The sequence below is a fragment of the Armigeres subalbatus genome, chromosome 2, assembly GCF_024139115.2.
Source record: "Armigeres subalbatus isolate Guangzhou_Male chromosome 2, GZ_Asu_2, whole genome shotgun sequence".
Taxonomy (NCBI): Eukaryota; Metazoa; Arthropoda; class Insecta; order Diptera; family Culicidae; genus Armigeres; species Armigeres subalbatus.
This window is the reverse complement of record NC_085140.1, coordinates 451981785-452001773: the sequence shown is the minus strand read 5'-3', so window position 1 is coordinate 452001773 and position 19989 is coordinate 451981785. Positions and strand designations below refer to the sequence as shown.

Below are 19989 nucleotides of genomic sequence, written 5' to 3'. Positions count from 1 at the left end.
TCTAATCTTCTCGCGGTTTTCAGCATAACATTCTGTATTTAATTCTACGAGAACTGAATGAGTATCATGGTTCTTGATCGTAAATTGTGCCGTTCAACTGCAAATCACTGTTTTTGGATGTTTCTGCATACATTTTTCCATATAAACTTCCAACGAGTTTAGCACCGCCCAAACGTTGACCGATTTGTCTGAAATTTTGTCCAGAGCATCAGGGCATCAAATAGAAATGAATAAAAGGGCGGCCCATCAAAAAATTTGAAAAAGTGTTTTTTGAGCCACCCTACCCGATGTTCACGTAGCGGTTTTTTACGCTGCGTGCACGCCGCGTTCACGCAAGGTACCCATCATCAAATGGAGTAATGCACACGTAAACGTGTGCACGGCCCTCCGGCCCTTATTCTCTTTAATTATAGCAGATGCGGTCTACGTATGGTCCGTGATTATGCGGGAAATAATTAAGCCAAATCTAACTATTTATCGAACTGTCAAACCTACTATACCTATCGAGCAAAGTAAACAAATGGTTGTTGGTAAGGCGGAAGTATTGTTACCGCCTAATGATTTTTATGATGAATTAAGAAGCAAAAACTAAAATTTATTAGATTTCCTTCAGGAACAGCTAAACAACAATTTAGTACACCTCACAAAAAAGTAGCAAAAGAAACTTACTTTTTTTTAATTTTATCAGAGTGATTTTTAAGATTATAACAAAGTTTATAACAAGTTCGTTTCAAAAGATTTTTTAGTTACTAGATAAAGATTGTCGCTGTCGTCGCTGTCCGGAACATCTTTTGCTGGCGAGGATAGGGGAGCTAAATGTCAAAGAAGGAAAATCCATACGATTTGACAGCTTGGTACCCAACATGTTCCGGACAGCAGAACAAAGGGAACCGAAGCGACAACCTTTATCTAGTAACTAAAATATGTTTTCTCGTTTCACATTGTCGTACTACACAACATTTTGGGCAACATGCACGCGAGGTGGTGATAAAGTAAACTGCAGTGGGTGATGGATTTTTCTGGAAATTGTTCTAACTGTTACGTCTGTTTGTCTGTGATTAAGAATCCTCATACTGATTAATGCTGTCCAATGAGCAGCTCGAAGTTGTTCCCGTCCTTCTCGTTCTTTTTTGTTAACAAATGGGCATGAGAGGGGTGGGACGAACTTCGAGCTACTTCGAGCTGCTCATTGGACAGCACTATTATCTTTGTGCAGTGAGTAAAGAAAAATCGAGGGTGATGAAGAGCGAAGATTTTTTTCATCTTTTCATAACACCTTCGATATCGTGTTTGCACCTTGTTCACTTTCTCTTCCATTCTTCACTTCCAACTAAAAGCTCCAGAAAATTTCTAATTATTCGAAAAACTCAAGGTCTCGTCTATTATATGTAAATAGATATTGTGTGTTGTTATATGTTTAACCTATTAAAATTGAATCAAAAACCTTAAATTGTATCATTATAAACATGTTTATTTTGCGGTATCATGCGATATGACCAAAACATGCGGCCATATTGGATTCGAACTTGCGCCATATTGATTTCGAATGTAAACATTTTCCAAAGGAGCATCAGAGGAGAGAATTTTGTGAGCTGCTAGAGCTTTTTCTCCTAAGAAAGATTTCAGTGAAACCATTTCACTGCACCATCATGCTAATTTAGATCTTCACGCTAAAAGTAACTTACACATCGCATGAATAATTGAATCATTTTGTTTGAGAATCATAGATATATCCATTTTACACAATTTTGAAAAAAAAAGTTGTGACAGTACGCTGAAATGAATGGTAATTACACTAAACTCTATTGTGGAACACAATAGATTAACATTAAAGACTATTGTTTTCTACCATTAAGCCTATTGTAAATGGCAGTTTTACAATAGAAAATAGGGGTTGTTATGTATCTTTACAATAAAAAAATCGATTTTTTTTCGAACAAATTTTTTCCATTACAATTGAATTTATTGTAATTCTATCGCCAACATTTTACTGGCAATAAAATTTATTGTCGTCTTTTGGAATAACAATACGGCACTTTAATTAGTATGATATAAAAACAATAGAATTTAATGCTCATTAATAAAATGTATTGTATTTTTATGATATTTTATTGCAACTCTATTGTATTCCCAAGTAACACAGTTTGTTGTATGAGAGTCAAAAAAGCATCTTTCAAGCATATAGGTTTGTTATGTTTCGGTAATAAAAACTTATTTCATTACTTTTACACGACCCAAACAGCGCAAAAAATGTTGATATTTTCAACATCTTTCAGTCGCAACCAAGCTTTTGATTGCACGTTCACACGACTAAAGTAAAGTAGTAAGGAAGTTTTCAATAACCGTCTCTCAACATGATTCTGTCAAATTGAATACCAAAACAAAAATGAAGACCAACATTAACAACCAAACAAACCATATACAAAACCGAATAAAAAATGCATGCATGAAATGATGAATACCATTTTGGTAAAATTAAAAAGACACAAACTAAATACAAAATTTTAATTTGTTTCTAAGTCTCGCATTATATGCGACTCTTGGTTCATCGGCGAACTTTTCATTTTACTTCTCCCAAAATTATGCGCCATTGATTGACGAAAAAAGAACTATTCCAAAATCACATAATTAAGAAATTCATCTGTAAACAAATTCTTGAATCTGCCAAATAACAATATGGCGAGCTCTCGATAAACAACAAAGTCGTTCAAAAACGTTCGTTGCTTTGATCCTAAAAGATGTTGAAATTACGTTCAAAATGCGTGTTTTAGCTATACTCTCATCATTAAGATGTATTTTCTAACTAAACAAATGTCAAAAAATGAACATGTTATGACCATGTTTATAATATCATAAATACTGTATGCATCCTTTATGTTGAGAAAATGTAAAACAAAACATCTTGAAAAAACAATCAAATGTCAAAAACCAACATGTTATCAGCAAGTCGTAATGTAGTAGAAAATTGTAGTACAAAACATCTTCAATGATCAAATTGCTATATGTTTAGCAAAAACCTTTTTATAACTTTCTTCGAACATAACATGTTTTATATTTCCTTTTCCCGACCGTTATTTAACATGATTCTTAGGTCTTCGCTAATAATGATGTTTTCGGTGTTACTTGGGTTTTTTATCCGGGTGGTTAGTTTCTATTCAAAATTAAGGGTCTGTCTCAATTGGATAATTAAACTGAAATTAAACTTAAAAGTGACATTTCAATAATTATCAAATAACCCTGCTCGCAGAGCAAGATTACTTTTGACAGATATCGAATCATTTTCCATCGATGTCCTATTGGAATTGCTGGGTAGCACCAGCCATTCTTATAACGGGGTGATTTTTTAATTTTCGAACTGTCATTTTTAAGTTTAATTCTCCAAATGAGACACACCCTAAGTATATTTTTCCTAATATCAAGTACATTTTACTCAACTTGAAGTAATAATTACCTAATTTTGGGCCCCTACACTGAACCCCCCATTTTAGTGAAAAGTACCTAATATTAGGTACTTTTTTCTGATCGTGTATGCTTCGGACTGCTAAAGGACCGATGCCTACGTAGCGTTTTTTCAAGCTGCGTGAACGCGGCGTGTACGCAGCGTAAAAACGCTACGTAGACATCAACCCAAAATCCATTCGATTCGCAGCTTTACTGCGATGTTGACGTAGAACTACGTCTGTCTTTTCTATATTGGGTACTTTTTACGAATGCAAAAAAAAAGCAATGGATAATGTTTTCAACATAACCGCGAGTAGACGTAGGACTTGTATAAACGTAACGTATTTACATTTAACTTTTGGATCTATGGAGTTTGAATATTGGTATTGATATTGGAAGCGACAACTTCCATGCTTTGTAGAATTATTAGCAAATTGTTTATTCAAAACTTCTGGAAATAAAACTAATAATTAAATACATAATTAGAATTGCTTTACTCAAGTAAATGTAGGGCATTTATAGATATCTTATTGATGATAGTATTTGAAGTTTAAAAATTCTATTTACAAAATTTTTAGACTTGGGCAAAATGTGCTATTTTAGGGGAACTGTCTCGTTTTCCAAACAAAGAAATACAGCACCAATTTCGTTGCTTCTTTTTGCTAACATGCATGCTTACTGCTGAAAAAAAATCACAACAATGAGAAACAAGTCAAGGAGCAGTAACCCTACTATAATATAGGAGGTACTGCTAATACGTCAACGAAAAATTATTTAATGTTTTGATTCCAAACTCCGAGTCTACGTCAAGTTTAATAATAAAATTTCTCAGAAAATGAAAAAAAAAGAATAAGATAAAGTTATTTAAATATTCTTCTGGAAATTATTTTTTGCGTACTTTTTTTAAAACACAGCGAAATTTTCGAATCTAAAATGGATATCAACACTATTGCTGATTGTGCATCTTTAATTGCTTATGCCTTCTGCAAATAAATGAAAATAATTATTTTAATTAAATTTTTATTTTGATCAGTGTTGATTTTTTTTTGCTGGGGAATCAGAACTGTTATAGTATATCACCATGTTTTAATATACATGCCGTTTAGTACCAAGCACAACTTAACATATAGTCAGTCATATGACATGACTCGTACCCATCCCGGGATCATGTGGATGATTTTATTCTTCTTCATCCACCACCGCTGCCCTCGCTGCCTTGGCCATCATCGGCCTCTAGCCGTGAACTCCGAGCGATGCGATGGGCGATTGCATCCATCGCAACCGACACCACTGCATCCGACCATCATCAAGCACAGAATGACAAAAAATTGCGCCCACTTCTTTCATGCATATTCGCAGACCCACCAGCAGTTCTACCGCTGGTGACTGCATGCTGTCACTGTGTAGGTAAACGAACGAACGAAACGAAAAAATGAGCGAGCAAAAAGCACGTCAGTACGCGCTGCTGTCACAAATTGTAATGACTCGTACACGGCAGGCACTGCTTCTTTTATACACATAGAAAATCTTCCGGTACCCCCGAAGGCCCGTGACATACCGCATTCTGATGTCCGTGTTAGGAATGCACGGGATTGGTTATATATGACATTTTTACTGGCTTTGACAAGAATTGAAATTTTCAATAGCGTATTGTTAATAATCTTAAGTTTCAATGAAATAGGCAAAATGGTGGAGAGTGTCCGAGTCGATTGATTCTTCTTCTTCTTCTTATTGGCATTACATCCCCACACTGGGACAGAGCCGCCTCGCAGCTTAGTGTTCATTAAGCACTTCCACAGTTATTAACTGCGAGGTTTCTAAGCCAAGTTACCATTTTTGCATTCGTATATCATGAGGCTAGCATGATGATACTTTTATGCCCAGGGAAGTCGAGACAATTTCCAATCCGAAAATTGCCTAGACCGGCACCGGGAATCGAACCCAGCCACCCTCAGCATGGTCTTGCTTTGTAGCCGCGCGACTTACCGCACGGCTAAGGAGGGCCCCAGAGTCGATTGATATATAAATTATAAAAATCCATAAAAAGATAAAGGCGCTAGTAACGTTCAAAATCTTCCCTTCCAGCGTAACGCTCTCGATTTCCAAAAATCTGAATGACACCCAGTATAGTAAAGAAAGACGTAAGTCCTACGTCAAAATAAAAACGTCACGAAAATATGATGGACTTTGATCGTAATTATCTCAGCCGTTTCTGTATTAGGTCGGTGCATGGAATTAGTTTAGGAATCCTCCATGAAATTCGTACAGAAAATCCGAGAATTGTCAGAAAAATGTATGTGAGGAATACCGAATAGATAATATCTAATATTTCTAATATTTTTGGATTTTTTATTGAATTCCTTATAAATTTCTTCCAGTAGCCCCTTAGGAGTATTTGATTTGAACTAAAATATATGGGCCTTGCTTATATAGAGAGTTCTTCCACGGCCATGGCCCAACCAGCGGAGGCCCAACTAAAAAGTGACCCAAGTATTAAAATCCCAACCAGCGAATCCCGACTATATCTGCCAGGATTTCCTCAGTGATATCTTTAAGGCATGATTTTTTCAAGGAATTTCTTCGTGATGAATTCTTTTGGTAATTTTTCTAGAAATATTTTGAGCTCTTTCTCTGGAAGTTGCTCCATGAATTTTTATGGAAATTCCTGCAAGAATTCCTCCAGATAATCCCACTTGAAAACTTTCTGAAGCTCATTCAGGATTTCCACCTTTATTTCCTCCAAGCATTCCTTCGGAGTTCCTTCAGAAATTCCTCCGGAAGATCCATCAGAAATCCCTCCGGAAGATGTTTTAGGAATTCCTCCAGATAATCTTTCAGGAATCCCCTTGAAAGCTGTTCCAGGAATTGCTCCGAAAGTCCTTACAGAAATTCATCTTATAGTTCCCTTAGGAATTCCTCCGGAAGTTTCTCCTATAATTGCTCCGGAAATTTGTCCAGGAATTCCTCCGGAAGTTCTTCCAGGGATTCTTACGGAAGATTCTCCAGGAAGTCCTCCGGAAGTTTCACCAAGAATTCCTTAATTCCTCCGGAAGTTTTTCCAAGGATTCCTAATGTAGTTCCTTCAAGAGTTCCTCCGGAAGTTCCTCCAGGAGTTCTTCCAGAAGTTCCTCCGGAAGTACCTCCAAGAATTCGTCCGGAAGTTCCTCCAGGAATTCCTTCGGATGTACCTCCACATATTCCTCCAAAAGTACCACCAGGAATTCCTCCGGAAATTCCTCCAGGGAATCTGCCGGACGCTCTTCCACGAATTCCTTCTGGAACTTCTGGAGAAATTCATGAAGGAACTTCTGAAGGTAGCCTAACACTTCGGGAATTTGTTCAGCGAATTTTTCTCCATGTATTTTCACATATGCGATGTTTTCGGGATTTAGACACGAAAAATCAAAATCCCAGCCCCATTTAAAATGCACGGGAACCAAAATCCGGCGGAAAATTTTCCCGAGGTGTAAAGGTAGCTTTAAAGGAAATCCTGAACGAGCTTCTGGAGAAATTCTTGAACAAAACTCGGGAATGTAATTGTCGCTGAAAAATGCAAAAAAAAACAAACAACAAAAGAGAATAGCGATAACTCTTTGTCCTCATCTGCAGAGGATAAAGACAATGTTGCGTTCCATGTTATTTGCAACAAACATGGAGAGGTAATTGTTGTGAACTTTTCAAACTGCGATAACTTGTATATTTCTCTAATCTAATCTAATCTAATCTCATACTTGCGCAGCCAATACTTGAAAGCATCCTGGAAAATGACGGTTTCTAAATTCCGTCATTTTTCTTTTCATACGGCCAGGCCAACTACGCAGTATGTACCGCAGAGATGATTTCTAGATACTGAGCGACTTCAGAATTTGTAAACCCTTAAAGTCGATCCATACCATGAAATCGAGGGGATAGGAAGAAAGCGTGGACCTCCCGTACCAAACGCTTCCAGTTAGTATAAATAATAATCAAATATTATATTAATGAATTTTTCGTTGGGAGCGAAGCTATTTAAAAGTTATGAAATGCTCTATTCGGCAAGTGATGGTTAACGTCGTGTTCAGAATAACTAAGTTCACTATAAATAAGAAAAGAAGAGGAAAATCATCATTAGTAGACGGTAACGTCAGCTTCTTTCCTCGGTAACAGATGTGATGACAATTCTGAAAATAAAAGAAGCGCTAGCACAGCATTAGAAGATTGGACACTTTAATTATACTCATGTTATTTTTGAAATGCTTTTCCAGACTGCTATCAGAAATCAAGGGGGGTTAAATCCTTGATTCCAATCTAAGAAAAACATTACAGGGACATGAGTATTACTATCTGCGGTTGGGAAGCGTCTAGGAAGTTGGAAGGAAGGATTAGTGTAGTATTTACTTAATGACTTACCGACAATGTCATAAGCACTACAGAATTGGAAATTGGGGAAGGTTTTCGTTGGGTCAGGATTTGCCTGTAGCTGGCAATGTGACCGTGGTAGATCTTACCCCGTAACACACCACGTAAAGGTGTCTACCCAGCATTACGGGAACTGCGATAACTTGTATATTTCTGAAGTAAAACACAAATCATGTCAACAGATGTTTAAGTTTATATCTAAACATTGATAACTGATATTTATTTAACCAAAAATATCATTAAAAATCGACTACCTCGCAAAAAGTGCGGCAGGCGATCATTGTCCTATTCTGTTGCAGTTTAAAACAAACGCTTATTGCGAGTTGAGTTTGTCCCAACATTTACGAGAGAAGACAATGTTGTTGTCATTGACAATGTTGATATTTACATTCCTTGCTCGGGAGGCATTACTAAAAGAGTATTCCTGAAAGAACCTCCGAATGGAATCTTGTAATGAAAAGAAAAAGTCTAGACTAATTTCCAGATGATTTCTTTAAGGAATTTAAGGAAGAATTGCCGAAAGAAACCCGGAAGTTTTCTGGGAATTGTAGGAATTCTGGTCGAAATTCTTGAGGACTATTTGGAGTAATTTCTGTAGGATTTTCTAAGTGAATTCTATGCAAAACCGAAGAAATTTCAGAGCAAATTTTTGGAGGATTTTCCTGGTGAATTTCAAGTTGAGATTTTCTTAAGTTTTCCTTGTTGGACTTGTAGGACTAGGAAGAAACTCCTACAGAAATTCCAGGATCAATTTCTGGAATATTTTCAGGAGGACTTTCTGGGATCAATTTACGGACGATCTCCAGTGGAACTGCTTTTGGATCATTATTAGGAGAGGTTGCGAGAATTTTCCGAAAAAAAAAAATTTTGCAAATCCAGGAGGATTTTCATTACAAGCTGCTAAGTGATTTTTAGAGAAGAAAAGTTTTTGGGGTTGTACACAAGACACAACCGCTCGACGTAAACTGCGTTAAACCATATATATTACACTTTATATAGAAGAGAAGGAACTATCCCACCGACACTACTGCCCAGCTTAGGAACATCTCCCATTTTGTGAGGGAGTAAGGACCCCATTGGATAACTGTGGAAAATCTAATACATGCCAAATGCAGGGACACCTCGCGGAACCTGTGTAATTATTAGTCAAACCAATCGTCCTGGGAGTTGGGCCACCCCAGTTCAACAATTGATGATACCCTAAAAGTAGGCAACTACCAATTATTGGTACGCGCTGCATAGGAGATGCATGATGCATAAAAAACTAAAAATTTCAATAGTTTAGCGTTGATTCTCAAAAGTTTTTAATTACTAGTAAACTGGTGGAGAGTTTGCGAATCGATTGATATATAAATCTTTAAAATCCATTGAAAGATAAAGGACCTATTATTTTTTTTAAGAAAATTATTTTGAGCTTTTTAGTGGAATGTCTTCACTTGTCATAAGACGAGTTTGTACAATCCCATTGAATTCCACCACTTAATTGTATCTTGACAGATACGTATTTCGACCTCAACAGTAAGGCCGTCTTCAGTGTCTCGTACTTGACTCGACTCAATGGGATTGTACAAATTCGTCTTATGACAAGTGACCTATTAATGTTATTAATGATTTCGTGACGGTCCCCAATAGAGATGAGTGACGTTTAGCGCTCGCACACTAATGTGCAATTCGGCATGTGTAAATACATGTTTGTTTTCTTTCTGCTCATAACCATAACCTCATAACAATGATTGCAAAGGAGCCAAAAAATATATGGAAATATACTCATTTTAGCCCAAGCTTCGCTGAGTTGCACCATCTAGGAGTGTTTGTTTTCCTTTTATCGGCACTCACACATTCGGACGTGAGAATCTTAATTTTGATATTTTCATTTTACACCCTGTATCCGAGTCTTCCCCTTAGACGTAGTTTACGTCAAAAAAAACACTCTTGCAGGAATATTGATTGAAATTTCAAAAGAAATTCTTAGATGAATTCCTGTACAATAGAGAATCTCCTAGATAAATTTCATACGGAATTCTTGGTGAAAATATGTGCAAAGGATTATAGAATACCACTAGATACATATAATCCGCCCAAAAGTAAATTTCGCTAACCCGCAAAAATCAATGCGAGTACTTAAACGTTTTTATCATGATATGATTAGTCATGGCCAACACACTGTCAGTCCGGTTGGGTGATCATATGTTTCGAATCAAAACAAACACGATGCTATGCACACCAACATATTGTCTATCCGGAATAAACTTAGAACGCTTTTTATACCGAAGTTGGGTTTTTCTCCAGATAAAGGCAAATAACCCAACTTCGGAAATAGTGCGCTGGATTCGCCTAAAGATGCGCTAAACAACGCATCATTTAGTTTGACAGATAAAACTTCGGTTCGGAAGTCCCGACTTCCGAATTCTATGTTGGTGCTACGCCGACAATATCCAATGACAGATGGAACTGAAAACGTTTTTTTTTTATTCAGGGTTCGGGTTGGCAATAATCTGCACGTAAATCATATTTGTACACTAAGAGCAAGATTAACGGGCGCGAGTATTAGTCGTTGTCTATGGAACCTACACTCAGCGAACTGGACTATCGAAATTCATAACTGGCGCCTTATGAATCTTCGACTGATTATTCCACCAACAGTGCTTCTTATACGCAGTTAGCTTCCAGAGTAATCAAGCGTCGATGGGCGTGTGGTCTACATACCGGCCTCCCGACCCCGACGTCCATGGTTCGAACCCAGTCTGCCGCACTTCACTTTTTTTCAAATGAAAATCATCATCCATAAGACAACATATTGAAATTCATACCGATTCCTTGTGGCAAATTTTCATAAGGCGTTTGATTGAAAATCATACGTCCATTTTCCTCAGTGTAGGGTAAAGTGCCCAATAGTGGACCCCCACTACTGGGCCCTCCTTAGCCGTGTGGTAAGACGCGCGGCTACAAAGCAAGACCATGCTGAGGGTGGCTGGGTTCGATTCCCGGTGCCGGTCTAGGCAATTTTCGGATTAGAAATTGTCTCGACTTCCCTGGGCATAAAAGTATCATCGTGTTAGCCTCATGATATACGAATGCAAAAATGGTAACCTGGCTTAGAAACCTCGCAGTTAATAACTGTGGTAATGCTTAATGAACACTAAGCTGCGAGGCGGCTCTGTTCCAGTGTGGGGATGTAATGCCAATAAGAAGAAGAAGAAGTGGACCCCCAACCAATAGTGGACCCTCCAGCCATTTTTTTCATTATTACAGCACAATGGAAATATTTTGCTATGAAATTCCATCGGGGGAATCTACCTTACAGTCCTATGATTTGATTACATGCATTGAAAATGCTATGGAAAGTAAAATTAGATGATTTTTCACAATTCTATAAAAAATAAACACGAGAGTGTCCATTATAGGAATATTTTGGTGGGTCCATAATAGGAAAGAAGAACGTCCCGAAACGAAACATGAAAATCAAATGAAGTGTCGACTATAGGGAAGCAATTTCCTATTAGGAGGTCTACTATAGGACGAATTGAGGCAGACTTTAAAATGTTTATTTCAAAGAATAATGTCGAGTATTTGAGTGTTTTATGTATGTATCGTGAAGAGGAGATGCAGAGCTTGATATTAGATATCACGCAAAATTAATATTTTGAAAATTTCCACTTCTTATGCCAGGAAGAGCGAAATTTCGCTACTAGGGGGTCCACTATTGGGTATTTTACCCTATAGTCTCGGTCGCTACTGAACGCGCTGCTATAACAGTAGGGCAACTGACAGGTGACCAAATTTGGTAGCGCGGCAACAGCAACAAAATTGATAGCCGAAAAAAGTGACTGATACGAAAAAGAGTGACTAACTAAAATGACAGCGCTGCAAAGATGATCAAAATACTCGCCCATTAATGATGCTCTAATAGATTCTGATCAGCTTACTACGCATTTGTGATTTATTACCTTGGCTAAATAATAATAATAATTTTGCGCTGATGAAATATAACCGCTCAATTCGACATTAGAAAATGCCTTATTGAACAAGGCTAATGCTACACAGTGCGTTGTGTGAAATATTTCAGTGTATTTTGAATCACATCGCTCTCTTTCGGAAGGTGATGAAAGGAAAATGTGTAATTGGGAGAGAGAGCTTTTTCGAACGTGAGGCAGTCTGGCTGAAGCTTCGCTTCCATCATGGCCCCTGTCTGAATTCGATTCCAAAAGAGAAGAGACAACGACGACGGCAGACATCTTTGTTTCTTGCGGGCGAGTTTCGCATTAAAAGTGAACATTTTTTCGCAGTTTTACGCCTTAGTGAGTGTATTTTGCGGTGAAAGAATGCGCTAAAGACAAATCATTTCTCGGAAAGCAACTTTTCAACTCCGGTTTAGCCATGTAATATGGTGTAAAAAGTGAAAATAGTTGGGTGTCGAAAGGTGGAAATAATTTTGGGTCGGGAGTATGGTACTCTAGAAGAGGGACAGGGAGGGAAGGTGGTAGCGTACGGACAATAAGTGGAAGCAGGAGAGCATAAGGTGCTTTTTTTGCGTGCAGCTCTGAAGACAGTTTGTGTTGCGCTGTGTGTGGGAAAGAGCAAGAAAAAAAAAGTGTAGAGACAAACATCAACAAAAGCGGATTCGTCCTGTGAGGAGTGAAAGAGAGTATTAACCAACAAAGGGAAGCGCAAGAGGCGCTGCAGCTGCCGTTTAGGATTCGGGTAAGGAACTCTGCAGAAGCACCGGAGGATACTGGTGTAGACCCCTTTCCAAAACATAGAATTACAGGTTCGAAGAGACAAGCAATGCAAATCGTCGTTGATGTGGCTCCGTAGCGTATTTTTGTAAAACATCAGTTAACAATATTCGCAAGAATGTCTTAACCGTCATGAGCCATTGTATGCACTTTGACTTTATAAATCAATGTTACTAATTAGGTAGATAGTGAAAAAAATTCAACATCGCTAGTCTATTCTTTCGTTTTCAACTGGATTTAAAATACAGTTTTGATCCCATTTTGTCACCCTAAGAGTAAAATCAGTAGTGATTCAGTTTGGTTGTAAATTTTCGAATACTATTCTAGTTTGAATATGAGCCAAAATAGAACAAACTCACAGGTTTCCTCAGCAGTGTTCTATTCATGTTTGTTTTTTTTTTCATTAAATGAAATGATTATGTTGCTGCTGAGGAAGGCGCGGTAAATGCAAAGTGGATTGATCCGTACATAAAATGACACATTCATGCACCAAAACAATTGAAAAATATTTGAATCTCGTGATTCTTTCGTGGTTCAAATCTGCAGAAAATAGAACTGGGCGGTATAACAGTTTTAAGCTTTTGAATCTCGACTGTTATAAAAAATGAATCTTGAGCCACTGCTGGGAAAGTGCATGATTCAGATTCATATTCAAACTGACAGCCCCGAACGATTTGAATCACTGCTGATTTTACTCTTAAAATGTTTAGTCCTTTCTATTATCGTAAATAATACCGTAGACAACTAACGATTTTCAAAAAATAACGCCGAATAATTTCATATTAGCAATAAATAGGAAATTTCAATATTAGGGAAGATCCATTAATTACGTAACGCTAAAATTGGACTTTTTCAGCCCCCCCTCCCCCCTATGTCACACTTTTTGTATGGAGCCTCTGAAAATTTTGTATGGATCGTCACACTTCGCTCAACCCCCCCTCCTCCCTCTAAGCGTTACGTAATTTGTGGACGTTCCCTTAGGTACATTACACTTTTAACTACGCAGAACTGACAACAATGTTGTGCGTTTTTATACTCAAATACACACACAATTCAAGTCAATTATTTATTTATTCGTTTGTAGTTAGACAAAAGTTCAGTATATTGAGACTTGAGGTAGCCCACATTCAATAGACTCATGTTCCGAGCTTCCGACCGTAGCTTTATTTCTACAGTACTACTAATTTGCTTATACGTACTAGCAATTTGTTAAACATTAAGTTATTCGGTTGTAATACACCCGAATACTAAACGTTGCAAATGGGAATATGTAGATGCTGGTCATATGGCCCTTCTCGTTGTCATTCTACAACATATTACGACGCAAAAATGCCAATGTTACGTTAAATTTCTAGTCATACTCAAATTATGTACAAGCATTGTCTCTTCAAAACTGTAATTCAACAAAACACTGCGTTCTAAGGGTCTGCCTAGTACAGTGAATAGGCACATACAATTTTACAAAATGCGTTTAACTTCTTTTGCCTAGACGGAGCTGGGAAACGCGCTGGAAGAGCGATGTCCTCTCATCAGGATATAATGTGCGAAGTGGAGATATCCGATTCCAATATAGTGGAGGTGGTGGACGATGGACACTTTGGAGCTGAAATGGGATACGAACAGTATGAGGTCGGTGTCGGAGATGACCAGTACGAAGAAGTAACCTGCGAAACGGAAGATTCTCAAGGGCTGATGATGCACCATATGGACGATGACGAAGAGATACTGCACCAGGAAGCTGATATCCAGGCCCACGAAGAGGTGCTTGATTCCTCCGGTGATCCGATGTGCGTGTACGGCGATATCAATTTGGAAAATGAAATTTACATTGAATCAACGCCCGGTCCAAGTTCGAGGAAACGGAAATCAGGAATGAAGCAACCGCGGATTGTGAATCGAATTCGAACAAACGACGTTCATAATCTGACTGCAGTGGAAACAATGGATGTCAATCAGAAGCCAAGGCGGTGGGAACAAAAACAAGTACAAATCAAAACGATGGAAGGTGAATTCAGTGTGACGATGTGGGCCTCGGGAACCGATGACGATGACGGATCGAATCCAGAACCGGATCCGGATTATACCGAGTACATGACTGGCAAAAAGATTACCCAAGATATTCCTGGAATTGACCTATCCGATCCAAAGCAGCTGGCTGAGTTTGCAAGACCGAATCACAAAGCGAAATTGAATAAATTTGTCAACGTAGCGACGACAGCCGGAATGTCATCGAGAATGGCAACGTCTGGCGGCGAATCATCTGACCGAAATATCGCCTGTCCTCATAAAGGTTGCAACAAAATGTTCAGAGATAATTCGGCGATGCGAAAACACTTGCATACTCATGGCCCGCGGGTGCACGTTTGTGCAGAATGCGGAAAGTCCTTTGTGGAGAGCTCCAAGTTGAAAAGGCACCAGCTGGTGCACACCGGCGAGAAACCATTCCAATGTACCTTCGAAGGTTGCGGCAAGCGATTCTCGTTGGATTTTAACCTTAGGACTCACGTGCGGATACACACCGGTGATCGGCCGTATGTTTGTCCCTTCGATGGATGTAATAAAAAGTTCGCTCAATCTACCAATCTCAAATCTCACATTCTGACCCACGCCAAAGCGAAGCGAAACAACAGCAGTGGCGGCAGTGGTGGCGGAGGAGGCGGCCGAAGTAACAACTCCATGGCATCGCATCATCCTATGGTTAGCGTCCCTTCGCAGTCCATGGTTAAGATGGAAACGGTGGAAATTTACAATGACCCACAGTACATCGTTTACACCGATTAGGTTGAGTCCGGAAAAGAGGAATTTTTGAGCAACACATCTCAGGAGGAGGAGCAGGATAGTGAAGAATGCGTGTTCGCGTTGTCCAACCGAAACCACTTTTTCCATTGTAAATTATAGTATAGAAAATCCTGCATGGGGTTTTTTTTAGTAGTCTGTCATTTCCTTCTAGAATTAATATCGGCATGAAGCGAAAAAGTTTATGAAGCATTACGAATTAGAAAATTTTCGTTTCATTTTTAATTTTTACATTGAACTGTAAATAGCTTGCAAAGTACACTCCGCGCCAACATTTACGTGGAGATTAATTAAAGTTTGGATTTCTTCGCGGTTACTTTAGCTCAGTACCTAGCACTGAATGGTCTCTTCGATTTAACAAGTTTGATTTATGTTAGACTAATCATTACGTTTAGTACATAATCCAATCAATTTCGGTTGTCGATGCAGCGTGTTTAGTTATTTCGATAGAAGCAGGAAGAAGGAGCCCAGAAATTGTCTGGGGGACTAGGATACAGCAAATATAATTGTCTATTATATTTTTAAAGTAATGTGCAAACAACACAAATAAATTCTTATAATGTAAAAAGTAGAATATGTGCGCAGTTTGTGTGTAATTATGTGTTTGTATGTAGGAGAGTATGACATCAGCATGGATGGGTTCAGACGCAGGAAGGATTTCTTTCTACAGTGAACAAATTAGCCACAGTTCGTCGTGCCCAGCAAGTTGAGGAATTTTACTTACTTGATTTATGATTATTTTTGATTTTTACTAACCTATTAACGCCCGAAGTGTTGCTTCACAGTAGCTGTCCTATCTATAGAACGCTGGAATTGAATGGGTTAACCTTGGAAGACTTCCTTAATTGAACAAATACAATGCGCTACATTATAGTTCAGTTTGAAAATTATCTCGACTTCATAGTAAAATTGATTTAGCAGAGGAAGTGTTCATTGACAACAAAGCCGTACTTTGAAACTTATTCAATAAGGCTCTTTTTCCAATATATTTTCCCATGATCATGTTTGAAAATTGATTTTGAATGTATTTATTGCGAGTTGAGCTGACGTATCTTTGCTTGAGATGACTCGGACTTGGAAAACAGGAACAATTTTTATGCGTCTTGTAACCACTTTTCAACCTGTTCAGCAACACCAAAGTTGAGAACAAATATCTCTCAAGCTCAATTGTAAGTGGTCACCATGTTTTTATTCCTGTTCTTCTTGAATAAACGTTATTTCAATTCCTATTCGCTTCATATCTGCTTGTTGCTTAATTGCGATGTCCAACCATTGTATTATTCCCTCCTACTGCTATCACTCAACAGTAATGGCCGATAAAATGAAAAATGATGAAGTCTTGCATAGCGATCAAAACTTTCCCAATAATTAGTCTCAAATCCAAAATTGAAAATAAACTAAACTACCTAAAATCATTCTTTAAAATCTCCGATTTATGGACAACCATAAATCAAAACGGAGTTTGTTTGAAATATTCGTGTTGGCTAACTTGCACTCAAGAATAAATGCGACGAAATCCAATAAATTATCGGTCTTGCTTCCACCTCATATTTTTGATGGCACGTTGATCAACTCAACTGAATACAGATTGTGCTTCTGAAATAATGATTTCTGACGTATTTTACTTAAAGTCAGAAATTGAGATAGACAAGGAGGAAGGAGAATCTGTAACCAACTACATTTTCTAGTGGTTTTGCCTTAACACAATAATGTTGCGGAAAACGAAATACCGCCGGCGGTAAATCGTTCCAAAGGCTCTTTCTGTCGTCCAATTCTGTTTGCATCTGAATACAATCAACAACTGAAGGCAATGCACAAGAACTGAAATTAGTGAATGTAGAGAGCTGTCAAGAGAAAGGTTCATCTTTCATTCCCATGCAGAATTGTTTAAGGCGATACCGGACGTACCCGATTCTAGATAAAACGACTATTATTGTATCGTTCTAGTTGCCATACACCACCTGAGTTTATCCAAAAGATACTATTTCTAAGGACAAATCTGTGGAACGTATATGAGTGTGGTTAGTCTATCCCCAGTAAAACAGCATTTTTCCTTCTTCCTATCATGTGGGGTTTGCTTCCATCATACTATCGTTTTTATTCTATTATTCCCCTCAATGTATTCTTCGCCGAGCTATGGTTTTTATTGTCCCTTTTTATATGTAAATGGTTTGAAACTTCCCTCTTCGTCCGTACAAATAGTGCATCTGACACGGGATGCTACCGCGATTGATGAATAAACTATTGCCAAGTAAAGCTTAGAAAGTAACATTTCTATTAATCTACAAACATGGTGCGTGTGAGAGCGCGAAAGACGTGATTATTAGTTGGTAATTGATAATACTTATCCTAGTTTAAGGTAACTATTTTTAAAATATATATATGAACTAGTTTGAAAAGGATCAAATTTGATGGATGAATGCTGCTGGAATATTTTTTATTAGTTTTCGAATGGAACGAAAATAAACTGACTTAGAATACATGAACCTAATTTAACAAACAAATTCGGTAAGAATTATATTATCCTTGAAAAAGTGTAGTTACAAACAGAGCAAATCGCAATGAAACAAATCAAGTAAAAAATAAACAAAAATAATAAATACAATAAATGTGAAGATTTTCGGAAAGAAAACCATGCGAAATACTTTTTAATGGATATTGATTCTTGGATTAACTACTTTTTAGTTGGGGAATCGATGTTATAGGGTACAGCAACCACTCGCTAACTAGGATAAGGAAATCTTTACGATACATTGTTGTGATCGATGGTTAACATGGTAAATTTCATCGAAATCTATGAACGTGTGTAGGGCTCAAGCCCTTTGAACTCTAATTATCCAAGCGAAGGTATTCACATGCCAGGGGTACTATTGTGAACTCTCACGCCTAGGGCCCAATCACAAATTACATAACGCACTCGTAGTTTTGACATAATCTGTTGAGACGCTGTGTTCACCGCATTCCATATAACCTCTTCCCGACACATCCTCTCAACGAGGTTGTCCGGGGTTGTATTCATGCCGCTGACATTCAGCATGGCATTGCGTTCAATATCGAATCGCGGGCATGCAAACATCACATGCTCTGTTGATTCTATCTCATCTACACATTCCGGGCACTCCGCAGAATCTCCGAACCCGAACCTTTCTAGCAACTTTTTAAAGCAGCCATGTTCAGACAATACCTGTGATAGATGGAAGTTGACCTGATCATGCTTCCTACTAACCCAATTTGACACCTCCGGAATTAGACTGGGTCCAACGACCTTTGACTGCGGTGTCCCATGCTCTCTGTCACTTGAACAAGGAGGCTGCTCTCTTGACACGTCGCACTTGCATCGAGTCCCTTTCGTTAAAGCTTAAAGCACTCCACATCTTCCTGTATAGGCGTATGTCAATCGGCATCATCCCAGCTATAACGCACACCGCCTTATATGATATGGTACGATATGCGCTTGCGACTCGTAGACACATCAGCCGGTGTACTCTGATAAGTTTCTTCACGTTGTACTTGGCATTTAGTGCTACGGCCCATGCTGGTACGCCGTAGCGGATGATAGACAATGCTACACCCGCTATCAAACTGCGCATGCACCGCCGATCTGTTGGACATCTTCTTCTTCTTCTTCTGATTGGCATTACATCCCCACACTGGGACAGAGCCGCCTCGCAGCTTAGTGTTCATTAAGCACTTCCACAGTTATTAACTTCGAGGTTTCTAAGCCAGGTTACCATTTTTGCATTCGTATATCATGAGGCTAGCACGATGATACTTTTATGCCCAGGGAAGTCGAGACAATTTCCAATCCGAAAATTGCCTAGACCGGCACCGGGAATCGAACCCAGCCACCCTCAGCATGGTCTGGCTTTGTAGCCGCGCTTCTTACCGCACGGCTAAGGAGGGCCCCCTGTTGGACATCATTCGTGATAAAGATTTTATCGCCAATGAATCCCGCTGGCCTGCATAATCGACGTGGTCCGTGAAATTGAGCTTATCGTCGATCATCACACCCAGATGCTTTAATGACCTCACGGAGTTGACTGTGCATATCCCTACGTTTATCCTCGCTTGCTGCAAACCCATGGTGGTTATGCACTACAACGACCTCGGTCTTGTGATATGCAAGGGACATTCTCCTGGAGTTAAGCCATTCCTCGATTCTGCCAATCGTATACGAAGCCTTCAGTTCGACTTCAACGAGAGTCTAGCATTACGTCATCCGCGAAGCCTTCTATTTGTACAACGGCCGGGAGACTTAAAGCGCAATACTCCGTTGTGCTAGTAGATGCATAAGTACTAGAACGCTAGTGGCGCTGTATGCTTTACCAACTTCAATTGTCCATAATTCATGCATCATGTTGTAGTGCACGTTTGGTTGCTTTACGAACATCGGTTTGACACTTGTATTACCGGTATACTTTAGCTGCCAGGTCGAAGTAACCTAGATGTTAGTCACGCGAACAGGAACGACATTAGCAATCTTATACTTTTGAATCAACTGTTGTGCTCGATATTCCACAGAACCGGTCCGTGGATCGATCCCTGTGGAACACCCGCTGACACTACTATCGACTGCTGACTTCAAGTACTTTGACTTGCAGAAAGTGCTTGTTGATTA

At 38.7% G+C, this 19989-nt stretch overlaps 2 protein-coding genes across 2 annotated transcripts in view; both read left to right on the top strand.

Annotated features, from left to right (window-relative positions):
- LOC134213744 (ubiquitin carboxyl-terminal hydrolase 14) overlaps positions 1-19989 on the top strand; it is a 49188-nt gene that overhangs the window by 21322 nt on the left and 7877 nt on the right. The window lies entirely within an intron of this gene.
- LOC134213742 (transcription factor YY2-like) lies at positions 12031-15945 on the top strand. Its single transcript, XM_062693063.1, has 2 exons — positions 12031-12540; positions 14065-15945. Exon 2 carries the CDS (start codon positions 14094-14096, stop codon positions 15354-15356), a length of 1263 nt encoding a protein of 420 aa, XP_062549047.1. The 5' UTR covers positions 12031-12540; positions 14065-14093; the 3' UTR covers positions 15357-15945.